Source organism: Manihot esculenta, chromosome 2 (assembly GCF_001659605.2).
Source record: "Manihot esculenta cultivar AM560-2 chromosome 2, M.esculenta_v8, whole genome shotgun sequence".
NCBI classification, from domain to species: domain Eukaryota; kingdom Viridiplantae; phylum Streptophyta; class Magnoliopsida; order Malpighiales; family Euphorbiaceae; genus Manihot; species Manihot esculenta.
Genome location: NC_035162.2, coordinates 2,342,410 through 2,355,259, shown reverse-complemented (window position 1 = coordinate 2,355,259; position 12,850 = coordinate 2,342,410). Strand labels below are relative to the sequence as shown.

The 12,850-nt window shown below is 34.5% G+C and overlaps 2 protein-coding genes across 6 annotated transcripts; both read right to left on the bottom strand.

Annotated features, from left to right (window-relative positions):
• Nucleotides 1–3,176: 3,176 nt before the first annotated feature.
• LOC110609422 (nucleoporin NUP152) lies at nt 3,177–8,875 on the bottom strand. Of its 5 annotated transcripts, none has more exons than XM_021748983.2 (9): nt 8,683–8,872; nt 7,653–7,774; nt 7,336–7,423; nt 6,638–7,244; nt 5,865–5,918; nt 5,249–5,346; nt 4,920–5,045; nt 4,596–4,685; nt 3,177–3,656 (listed from the first exon to the last, which is right to left on the bottom strand). In XM_021748983.2, the coding sequence occupies exons 1-9, from the start codon at nt 8,740–8,742 to the stop codon at nt 3,537–3,539; spliced, it is 1,365 nt and encodes a 454-aa protein (XP_021604675.1). In that variant the 5' UTR covers nt 8,743–8,872; the 3' UTR covers nt 3,177–3,536. The 5 variants fall into 5 exon arrangements, 4 of the variants coding, with proteins under 4 accessions (XP_021604675.1, XP_021604677.1, XP_043809863.1 ...); XM_021748985.2 differs by having other exon boundaries at nt 7,682–7,774; nt 8,683–8,732; XM_043953928.1 differs by having other exon boundaries at nt 8,579–8,699.
• A 644-nt stretch (nt 8,876–9,519) lies between these two features.
• On the bottom strand, nt 9,520–12,850 carry LOC110610086 (UDP-galactose/UDP-glucose transporter 4). Its single transcript, XM_043953929.1, has 7 exons — nt 12,423–12,850; nt 11,928–11,956; nt 11,627–11,828; nt 11,289–11,531; nt 11,093–11,194; nt 10,389–10,496; nt 9,520–9,999 (listed from the first exon to the last, which is right to left on the bottom strand). The coding sequence occupies exons 1-7, from the start codon at nt 12,546–12,548 to the stop codon at nt 9,763–9,765; spliced, it is 1,047 nt and encodes a 348-aa protein (XP_043809864.1). The 5' UTR covers nt 12,549–12,850; the 3' UTR covers nt 9,520–9,762.

Sequence of the window (12,850 nt, the reverse complement as noted above, 5' to 3'; positions counted from 1 at the left end):
GCATTATTGTAAGTGATTTTTAAAAAAAAATCATTAAACTTCAATTGATAATTTAAAATTAAGATTTTTCTTTTAATTTTACATTTACCTATATTATTACCAACCCTTCATTATCACATTTTCTAAATAATATAATAATAATGGTATTTGTAACCATTTACAATATTATTCTCACTGTCTTATAAATTTTATTTATTTTTTATTTTTTATATTATAATAATAAATAAATCGATTATTATAATTTTATTTAATATTATTTTATTTTAAAAAATCGCTCAAAAAATCTTTTAATATTTAGTAAAATTTAATTATGATGAATATAATTAAAATAGTTTTTATCATTTATAATAATTATTATACTTAAATTAAAGATACTTTAATTTGAATAATATAATCACATAAAACCTTCAAAATTATTGTAGGTAAACGCATTTTGTAAATTATTCAAGAACAATTATAATTAATATATAACATAAAATGAATTTTATTAAAACTAATTATTTAATTCCCTCAAAATACTTGTTTTCATTCTCTCTTTCAATCATGTGCTTTTACACTTCTTGCAGCACATCAGTATCGATAAGATAGTATTTATTATTTAATTTTTAAATATTATTATTATTAAAAAAATCATTCACCGTAATTTAAAATTTTGTTTTAACATTAAGTATTATTTAATTTAAAAATTATTTTAGTTTTTATTAAAATTCAATATTAATTAATTTTAAATATTTTTAACTAATATATTTGATTTAAATATTTAATATAGTTTTAAGAAAGGATAAAACATGTGGGTCCAAGGGGCATGACGTGGCAGGCGTGTATCTGAGGGGCCCAGAAAATATTGGACAGTAACCTTTACGGTGTTGTCTTGGACCCCAAAAATTTTCGTACCTACCCTGAGATTTGCCATTTATATGCTCCATTTTATTTTGAATATTTACAATTGTTTGATTTTATATTCTATTATTAATTTATATTTATAAAAATATTTTAATTCTTACTAATTTTAATTATAATTTAATACATATACTGATTGAAAAAAAAAAGATATTCAATCTCAAAAGCTAAATGAAAATAAATAAAATACTCTAAATAATTCATGAATTGATCATCCAAAATTGTTGGACTTCACCTTCTAAATCAATATGTCAAATAAGAAAATATAATTTTCAAACTTTATTATTAAGCTTTTAATAGATAACTAACAGAATTGATAGACTGGATTTGTAAAATTTCGCAAACCCTACTTCAATTTTATTTGTCATGTTTTTGGACATGAGAGATATAGCTAAGTCTAGTCTGATAAGGACTTGACTGTGCAAGAATTATTGAAAATGTCATTACTCCTAGCACACAGTTGCCAACATAACTCATAAATAAGGAAAAGCCAAAGCAAAATTCATGATCTTTGGAAGAAAAAAAAAAAGAAAATTTCCTTAATGTTTTTTATATACTATATTTGTACTGTATTTTTTGAGCATTTATAGAAAAAAATTCACCAATCTGATTTTTGAAGGTTTAATAAAGTTTTCTAGTCCTTCATGAGAGTAAGTTCTTTGTTTTGCTGTTGGTAATTTCTCAATTATGTTTATTTTATTTTTTTTTTTACATTTAGAATATTTAATACAGTAATTATTATATTATTTTTTCAAATAAAGTACGACTTATATTAAAAAGAACCTGAAGTGGATATAAAGTTTATAAAGGTGTAAAAGCCAATAAAGAAGCATAACAAAAATCCCTGTCACCATAATTACATCACTTTCTCGAATGATCACGTGGAAAACCATGCAATCCTCAGGACCCACCTTAATTAGAAAGGGGCTCCATAGTGACGCTATCATGGACCCACATTGACATGAACTGGCAGGTATCCTATTAAAACACTATTTCGTAAGTTATTCTACAATTTACCACAAAACAAAATATGTACAAATATTACAATAGATTTTCCGAATAAAGAAGAAATAAATGATGTCTCCACTTGGGAGCTCACCAGTGATTGCACATGGATCTGGAGGAAATTTCACTACTTAGCTCGAGTTTGGGTTTGAGCAAATTTGAAAATATGGCTGTCGCATTAACCTACAATATGTGTATTCATTGATCTGGACAAAGTTACTGAAACTTAAAATCTTTGCCATGAACTAGGTGATTGATGCAGCATTTATGCCTTCAGAAATTTCTATTTGGGAATTGTGGGTTTGCTTTATACACAGAGTTTACCACATTGTTTTTCTTGAGGGGAGGTTTGCTATGCGAAAAGGGTATCTCTTGTTGGACGTTGATTCAGTGCGTGATTGTGTAGATTGGCGTTTGCAGGATGAATCTCAAATGTCTTTAATTCTGCTAACCCAGATGCTACAGCGGGATAAATAACATCTAAGTTAGTCGTGGTAACAAAGCTGAAAATAAAGTGTGGTTTTTTATTAATGTTGTCTCGTAATTAGGATTGTGCCTTGTTGTTATGGACATTCCCAATATGTATGACATCGACGAGCCTTCATTAGCGTCTTGCAAATGTTACAAAGCATCAAACCGGACTCATACAATTGTGGATGCTACTGAAATTTCAAATTTAAAAGATTAATTGAGATGGGAATGATTTGCATCCTAAGAGCATGCTACTGGTCAGGTTTTGGCTTGCGAATCTATTGCTAAGCATAGATTGGCCGCACCTGAAGATGTGCAGAGTATGAAGCTTGACACTGAAACAATGACTAGATTGTCGAAAATCTTCAAGCAGGGTACGAGGGGATAACCATGTCCACCTGCTGGTGGAGGTACGTGCGTGACAAGAGCACTATCACCGACTTAAAAGCTTGGGCGGCTCCAAAAACATGACGCTTGGGTTAATTTTTTAGGCATAAGTGGTCACGAGAATAGCATTGTGCACAGAGATTCGACGCCAGGGAATACTCTTAGGCACCATGTCTTCGTCATCACCTATCAAATTGGCAGACTTTGGTCTTGCAACTCATCAAATAAGGCAAGTCTAGCTTTACTTCTCCATCACTTGGACTGCACTATTATATTCAATTTCTAACGTACAAAGTGCATTTATTTTGCTATTTGCTTCAAGATAGTCTCCAGGTTTTTTATTGTTGGAAAAGCAAACTACAACCACTATGTGTGTCTTCAGAATGACAGGTTTAAAAGAGGAAATCCGAGCCTTTGAAAAAAAAAGCCATTACAAGATGCAGTCTAGCTTTAATTCCATCAAATCACAACCAGTCTTCATCCCTTGAATAAGAAAGCATTGATCACGTGCTCTCATTCCCCAAAATTACAAATAGAACTGTTATCCAACCTTTAACAGCAAAACATACCATACGACCAATAATTCTAAGATCAGAATAAGAGATCTTTCTTTTTTTCCCTCTCTCATGGTACAAGTAATTTAAATACAATTGATTCATAGGGTCCAAATTATGAAAAATTGACCCCCGGTTATTTTTGGCTTCCCAAACAAGTTGGCTTAGTTCCTAACAAACATTATCACTGCAAAATTTAAGAATCATGTCATACAACTCTCATGATGCAGGCGCATATTCTTGTATTGCTGTTGCCAATTTATTTCGATCCTCCTCTGTTTTTGTCCTAATTAAGTAGGTGCGTGCCACAACATTATCATTATTGCCACCATCCTCGCCCTACAAAAGCCAATTTCAGTTTCATGATACAGCAACCAATACAATGTACTCAAAAAATTACTGGCTTATCCATAATTTCTATCAACTAAAATCGCCACCTTTTCATAGAAATTTTCATTATTAATAACTACTTTTTAGTCTCCACCAGAAAATAGTATAGACATTGAATCTCATATTTGAGCAAAAAGTGCTTCTCATACACACAACCATTAACCAAATACAACACAAACATTTAAAAAATATTGTGGTTACTGATTTAGCTGAACAGAAGTTTTGATACATTTCATTCTAGTGTATAAACTGTAGGACCACAGAACAAAAAATGAAAGCAGTGAAAGATCTAAATTTCTCAAATGAAGCCGTGTTTGAAAAGTCAAGAGTTGCTATCTAAAGAATTTTAGCAGTCTGGGAGTTCCTAGCCCCAGGCCCATGCTGACAGTAATGCATTTTATACTCACCACTTCGCTACAAGAGAACAGAAAATATGCACACCTTCAAGTATTATTAATATTTAACCATTAGATGCAGTGATGTGGTGAAACGCAGTGAAATAGCATAAAACTTACATTCCGATACGCTAGTTTGAAGCTGTATGAGAGATATATATTTTGGGTTTCAAAAAAACTGTCTACAAAATTGTGGTCTTAAAAAACTATTTGTAATGGTATATCGGTATTACATCACATCACATATTCAGACCTACCCCTTAATTACAGCTGGAACTTTTTAATCTAGACCCTCCATCTAACCTTCAAAAGCCACAAGCTAGGCACAGGATATTTATTTAAATATAACTAAATAATCCTCAAAGAAATACTGAAACTAAACTAACTAATAAACACAATATGCTAAAATAGAAGAGGCCTGCATATGATCTACAAGCAATAGCTAAAACCTAGCAAAATACAAAGTGCAAAAGTTCAGCATAAAACGGGTTACCGCAGTATGAAATATTGCAACAAGGGAATTCTTTTGTGCATTTGTCTTGATTCCTGGATATAGCAAAGCATTTAATAACACTCTTCCAGCCTGCCATCAGCAAAACAGAGCAGAAAGTAAATCAACTCATGCAGCCAAAAAGTAAGCATATATTGTTTTAGTAGAGATGGTTTGAAGTAACCTTTGTGGTGCAATGATTAACACTGGAATAATTGTTGCAATCAATCAGAAGGGAGGAGCAGGGGGAGAGGAGAGCAAACTGGATAATAATTATATCATCAATAAGTATTTTAGAATCCAATATGAATCTGTAATGGCACATACATCATTTCGAACAATTATTGTTGGTTTGGACTCCTTTGTACCCGTGCCCACATCCTCTTTACATTTGATAGAAAGCTGCCCGGTACCTTTGTCTTTCCATGTGTCTTTATCTGCTGGATCACTTGACTGGACATATAGAAGGAGCAAAACCAAATATTTACTCATTCAAAGAGCAAAATATAGATGACTTCAAACAGTTTTTTTTTTCTCCCAACGTGAGTTATCCAAATATTCTTCACCCTCCATTGCAAATATTGGTGAAGTGAATAGATTAAACAGAAAAAAGGAGGGCTTTAAACGCCACAAACAAAGCATAGAGTACATTTTACCTTGACATACAGCTTGCACTTGACTTCATGAACTACAACAATACCCTTCTCTTCAGACTTCTTGACTGAAGGGCTGCTAGGTTGCTCTGGCTCATTCTCTGATAAATGGGGGGGAAAAGCAGCTCAGTGTGTTTTGCTTGTGTTTTCTTCTTCTTATTATTTTTCCTCTTTTTTTTAAAAAATTTTTTTTGGTGTTAGTTGTGGTGGGTATCTTTTGGGCAATATGGGAACATTTCAAAAAAGCAACTGACGGCATTATCCTGTGCTATTTTGAATGTCAAAAATTTAACAGACTTGCAAATGAGCTGTTTAAATGAACTCTAAATTGATAAATACCACCAAGAAAGGAAACCAACATGAAGCACAAATCTGAAAACCAACTACTTACTACTCTATTTCAAGTATTTAAAACATCTTTTTTCAAACATCATTGGCACATAAAATCTAAGCAATTGCTAAAAAGAAGAGCAAACTTTGCAACTATATTTTGTGCACTAGGATGATGAGAACAAAGAATTAAAGACAAACACCCTAGACGGGGTTTAAGTTCATGCAAGTAACAGAATTAAAGAAACACAAAATTACAAAAAAACAATACAAAAGTTTCATGTCTCACCATCATCAACATCATCCGAAGTGTTATGGTTTGCGGAACCTGAGTTTTGACCTCCTGATACAGAAGATTGAGTTAGACTTCAACTCACACTCAATAAAGAAACATGCTCAGCTCCATATAAAAAAATGCAACTATTGATACATCTAATAGAGCTTATTCATCATAAATTCCTACATTTAATAACTAAGGTTTGTGATGTGCATTGATGCCATCAGCTAAAAATGTGGTTACAAGCAGCCAGATATTGTCATTCTTGAATCCAGTATCTGAGAATTGTTTGTGCATGCAAGTCTCACTGACTCCAACACCACTTCTTTTTCCTCCTCCTTGCATGCATGCCATACTCTGTTACTCCACAAAAACAAACGGAGAAAGGAGAAAGGAGAAAGAGACAGTTGTGAAGTGCTGAGGAGAGCAGATTCAGCAGACAGCTGGCTAGTCAAGGAAAATTTAGAAGATTTGCAACCTCTAGAACACTAGGCTTAAACTTTGTAAATTATAATAGCATACCATGACCCTCTGGATATAATTTTTTTAGTACACTTTACACTATTACATGTTGAGTATGTGAAGAACTTAAATTCACCTACACCATCCACGAGAATTAAAAGTACCAAAATGATACTTCCTTCAGAATCAACCCCCACCAAAACCACCACTTCAGTTCACAAATGTAATTTTGTCATCTTCACATGCTTATATTTCCAACTCAGCATCTTAAAGCCACTGATTTACAAGTAATAAACAATAGAAATGTAATGTATAGTACATACCAAACAAGATTGGGGTTGAAGTACTGGAAAACACTCCTGTGCTTTGGTTGCTGGAAAAAAATCCAGAGCTTTGATTATTAGAAGAAAGTCCAGAGCTCTGACTGTTGGAGAACAATCCAGAGCTTTGATTAGTAAAAGAAAGTCCAGAGCTGTGACTGCTGGAGAACAATCCAGAGGTTTGATTACTGAAGGAACCCCCAAAGCTCTGACTGGTGGAGAACAATCCAGTACTTTGGTTAACAGAAGAAAGTGATGAGCTGTGACTGTTGGAGAATAATCCAGAACTCTGGCTCTTGGAGAACAACCCAGTGCTTTGACTGTTGGAGAATAAAACAGAGTTTGGGCTACTGGTAAACATACCAGAGCTTTGGCTATTAGAGAATACTCCTCCAGAACTTTGATTGTTGGATAATATACCAGAGCTCCATGATGACGGAAAACTTGCATTTGTGCTCGGCGTCACTAATCCAGTTTTCACCTGGAATATCTTACTATCATTATTCTTTACCTCAGGCACTAGTTTCTTTTCAGCGCCAAGAGATTCAGCAGCAGTTCCTCCTTTTATAGCATTTGCTTTGAGCCAGTTCACAACATCACTGAACTTCTCCTGCAATAAGAGAAAAGTGGAACATGACATGCTATATACAAGAAGAGAATGAACAACACATGTCAAGTAGATTAAAAAGGTAATATAATACCATAATGTTTGAAGCATGAGCTAGGTAGTCTCGAACCCCATCTTCCCAAATTTCATCTGGATGATTCTTCAGTTGTGCTTGCACCCAACTATTACAAATAGAAGAACGGACATTTGGTAGTGAGAAACATATACCTTATTATAGACCCATTAATAGAATTCGAAAATAAAAAAGGAGATAATATAATAGAAGACATTAAAGAAGAATGTATAAAAAGATGAAATCCTCTAGTAAACATTAATCACAATATAGAAGGTAAAACTAGAAGAGATTAATCATTCCATCAAAAAAGTTGTGATACTAAAGAAAAAGTGGACCTGGCAAATTGAGTATTTAGAGCTCTCACATGCTGTCGAGAAGACTCGGCTCGGTGTAAGTCCAAAGGTACAGTTGCAGTCAACTGCTGCTGAGATGGTGTCATTATTCTTTTATTCACGAGCTGCAATGTCATTGAAATACATATGTTCAGCTTCTAAAACATAAGTGAAGCCTCAAAAAGCAGCAAAAACACATACACATTCTTGCATCTTGCAAATATCAGAACACAATCTTCGATGTTTTATAGGCACAATACTCAAGTTAGAGGCCCATACATTTCATAACAACTGGAATTAAAGGAGCCATCTCTTAACAAAAATGACTTAACCATGGTGTTTTATTGTCACAAAGTTTTCTTTTACTTTCATGTCTCCATAGCTAATGGGGTAACTCTACCACATTCTTGAAAAGAAAACACTAATACTCTTACACAGCACTTCTTTGAAGGCTTTCCTGTACAGAATATCAAAACATACAATTCTAACTGCCATAGCATATAGACATAGATTTTATCTGAAAGAACAAATTTTCACCCATACAAAGAAACGTAATCGCATTTAGAATCTACACAAGGACTTCTATTTCACTCTCCTAAATACAGCTCAGAGTCCTAAAAGCAGAGCTGACATCGAGCTCGAAGCTGATCCAATACTAGCTTAACAAACTGAAACAGATGTACATAATAACTTAAAAGCAAAGCCGTTCATGCTTTATCAATAATATCAAAACCCACTATCTAGCAGCCATAAAAATATTTATCAACTCACTTAACCTGATTTCACCAATATTACCTAAGAAATCGAAAAACCAATACCAATCCCCGCGTTAAAAGCTTCCAACCCCTTCCCAACATCCCGCCAACCTTAATGGATATCACAACTCAAAAAATGAAAGGGAAAAAAAAGAAAGATAGAAGAGAAAATACCAATTTGATGAAACAGGAGAGCTAGATTAGGGTTTTCTACAACTCCCAAAAAAAGAAAAAGAAAACAAAGGTAGAACAAAGAGAAAAAGGAGAGTGAAGCTCACAGCCGTGTCGTTGGTGTCCGCCGCCGCGTCTGACACGGCGAAACGTTTGGCTCCTTTCATGATTGTTCCCCTTTTTTCCTCTTATCGGTGACGGTGAGGATTGAAAAAGCAGCGAACAGAACCCAAAAAAACAAAAGAGGTTTTTTTGAAATTTTCTTTGGCTTTTGATTCAGGCCAATAATACTGACCATGCTAAAAAGGAGAGGTAATTCAATTAAAAGTGGGGATAATTTTTGGCCGTCCGATCAGGTGGGGAAATAACTTTCAATTGGAACCGTTCGATATCTCGTCATTGGGTCTCCGCAGTCGTGTTGGCTCTCTCCCCGCGTCACACAGGCACTTGGGACACTTGCCTGCTCGGCGCTATAATGGGCCCACATCCTCAATCAGTATTGCAACTTTTGGGCTAGGGCCAGAACGCCCATGTGGAAAATTTAATTGAAAAAGTTATTTTTATTTCAATTATTTCTTAAATTTTATATAAGCATTAAAATAGAAACCAAAATAGTGTTATTTTTTTTCATTTCTATATATTGCCAGTAAATAACTAAAATGAATCAACTTCCAATATTTCACTGATTAATTTTATATTAAACCAAATCCATTACGCGACATAAGGCCATTGGTGAACGGGGGTTCAGACTGTATGCCTGTTCTTTTCGTTTTGAACAAGCACCACTGCTACTACAAATTGCCCTTTCACAACAGGTCGCCAGCAAGTATATGAGTTCAAAAGTAACCGGGTTCACGTAAGAATTTTTCATCCAATAAATTACCTTTTACAAAGCCACTATAACCAGATGAAAAAAAAAAAAAAGTTGCTTCAAGCCAGCACTCAGGGAAATAGTAATTAAATCCACTTTCAAAACTTGATAAATAATAACTTCACCATAAGAATTTACATCACAACTTGCTTTTGGCTAGTTTCTCTATTCTTTCTCTTTTCCCTTGATCTTACTTATGTCACTTATCATTTCTATCTTCTGACTACCCCTTGAGTTAAATGAGAAACCAAAAGATTATATTAGAAACAAAAAGAACGAACAGACAAATAAACTACATGAGCTTCATCTTCATTCGTTACACTAAGGGCCGATTTTCTTCATCTCCTTCACTTTCTCTATTATCAACAACACCTTTCACTTCCTTCAAATGAGACTTCCCCTGCTGCTTCTTGGGGGGTTGGTTATCTGGCAACATCTTCAAAATTATTCCCATGGCTATGAGCAGTAGCCCTGTCCCATGCTGCTCTGTTAATGGCTTTGTAAATATCATGTATGACAGTAATAAGGTGACCGCCTTTCTAGCTGTTGTTATCTGCATGAAAGCAGAAATCCAATGCACCAGTTAGATATAAAAATCTAAATTGCACGGTACAGCCCTTAAAAGTTCAACAGGGGAATTACTACATTTTTTTTCAATGACGATTGAGTCAACATCCCATAATATTAAATCAACATTGTATATTCATTAAGTGCCATCGTAGCCAACACTATAAAAGAAAGATTCACGGTACTAAAATTATGTCCACCACTACTATTTCACAGTCCAAGAATGTAATATATTGAGGTTTTTTCTCCTGAAAACAGAAGGCACTCAAACCCTTCTAAAAAGCAGAGGAATTCCCCCACTCGTCCTCCAAGTGGGGCATTAAACTGGGGGAAAAAAGAAACAAAAACAAAAACAAAGGATATAAATATACATACCATGGCAGTGGTTGCAGCCCCAAAAATAGCAATGAGTGATAAAACAGACACTTGCCCAATGAATGTGGCCATTGCTTCAAATACTAGAACCCCATACACATAAGGATGCTGCAATTGGCAAAAAACAGATTACTCCAAACATATAAACCATGATTGTAGTCAACATGTAAACTACAAAACAAATTAAAATTTCATATATTGTCTTTGTTGGTCTGGGTCTTTATAAAGAAGATACCAAACAACCAAACCATGCAATCAGAAATTCTTAATCTGTTCCCATTCACCCTTATGAGTAGCACACACGTTTTGTGCAACCTGAATCACAGCTTTGCTTTTCCCTTTTGGTATAATTTATAACATATTTCCATTTTTTTTGTTGCAGGGTCTATTCACACTGTAGAACCTTAGACCAAGTCAGCATATTGCATTCATGATCATATATATTAAAATATTATATTACTGTAGAACCTCCAACTAAGGAAAAAAAAAAATCACCATTTGAAGCTTGACCAAGTCAGCATATCCTGCTCACCAATATATATACTAATGAAGTGGGGCAATTGATTTCTCCTAGGTAAACTTTTAGCTGTTTATGGCCGGCACGTTAATGCAACACCACTCCAAAGTCATTGTTATTAAAATCAGAAGAGTGTACCATACATGGATATAAATATAGATATTAAAATAAAGACAATATTCATTACTTGAGAACAAGAATTCCAAGCCTTAAACAGCTCCCCTGTCAATATCATTGGTGGAATCAAGAAAGGCAAGCCTACTACTGTTGAGCAGAATAGCACCTCAATCTGTTAGAAAAAGAATGCAATAGAGATTAATGTAAAAAAGAAATTATTTTCTTCCAACCAGTTGGATTTGTTTTGCAAGAGAAAGTGTGCTCACCTGAGTTGTGTTAGAATTCATGGTAAAAATTGCTTCTTGCAAATTCCCCATTAAAGAATCCATAATTAAAGCACCACATATCATTACAACACCAATCATACTGAAATTTGGAGAAGTTTGGGCATCTGCTAAGGTGAAAAGAATCAGGCCAATAACCAGAAGCAGAGCAGAGATGTATTCATGAAATGGATATTTCCTTCTCAGTCCTGGAATAAATGCACCCATTACCATGACTGGTAGTACCTAAAATTGTCAAAATCAGGCAGCCTCATACAAGTAAGCATCAGCTAAGACGACAATAGCATTTATTAAGAAATTACACGACGAGACAAATTTACCTTGGTTGATTTGAACATGATTTGGGCTGGATAGTTAAGGAAGGCCAAGGAGCCCTTGGTCAATCCATGAGAACTCATAAGAACAGCTGAGAGTTTCACATATGTTTTCCATGGGTTCACCATTTGCTTAATGGTGAAACCCTGAAAGTATATGAGAACAAGGTACACTAATCCTTGCACAAAAGTGAAATACCAGCCATAGCTGAAATCAAAAACAGCAAATGATTTACGCTTAAAACTTGAATAATAGAAGAGAACCAGCCACTAAGTAATATTTGATCGTTTAGGAAAGATGATGCACCTGAATTGAAGCCGGTTATACACATATTCCTGAAATTGACGAGCGAAGAATTATCAAATCTATGAATATTCATATCTTAGATAAAAGAAGTAGTCAAAACCAATAAAACAGTGCAAAAGAACAAGGAAATAGCATCTCATTTTTTACTCAATGATGATCTTAAGCATGCCATTGAATCACCTGTTTGGTGAAGGAGAAAAAAAAATGTGAGCGAGAAGAGAGAAGTTTAACAAGTAAATATTTTTAATATTTTTTTTTGTCATGTAAACAAGTCTACCACTACCATGTTTTTCAACTTTAGAAAAATCGTTTTCTCAGCTACCAAACAGAGTAGACCAAAAAGGAGAACATTGCACGTAAAGGTGGGAGTGGGGGGGGGGGGGGGGGTGTTGGACAAGCAAAGAAGCATCAGATGAAAATTACCCATCAAAGTCGAACAAAAAAAAAGACCACAATAAGAAAAAATAAAATCCCGAATGAAAAAATTAAACAAACCTCACAAATGCCATTAACAAGATAACCGAAAAAGAACCCAGAAGAACAAATAAGGAATTGCTGCCATTTAGGTCGAACAGAAAGAGAAATCCCGAACAGAGACATCGATTGATCCTCGGCCCTCATATCTCTGTCCCCAAATCCTGACAACTAAAACAATTTTTTTTTTCTCAAAGCTAAGACAAACTTCAGTAGAGTATAAAGGCCAAGAATCCAAAAAGTCCAAAAGGGTCTCGCTGTAAAGGATTGCTTGCTTGCATTAGCAGTGCATGACAAATAATTAAAAGGGGTTTGGTTTGTTGAATCGCAGAAGAAAATATCGAAGCGCTGAAGGGGAAAGAGCCTCAAAATTCTCTCCCCTTGAAAAGAGAAGAGAAAGAGAGAGCTACACGCGGCTTTTGGGCTTATTTGATTTTGAGCTGGAAACT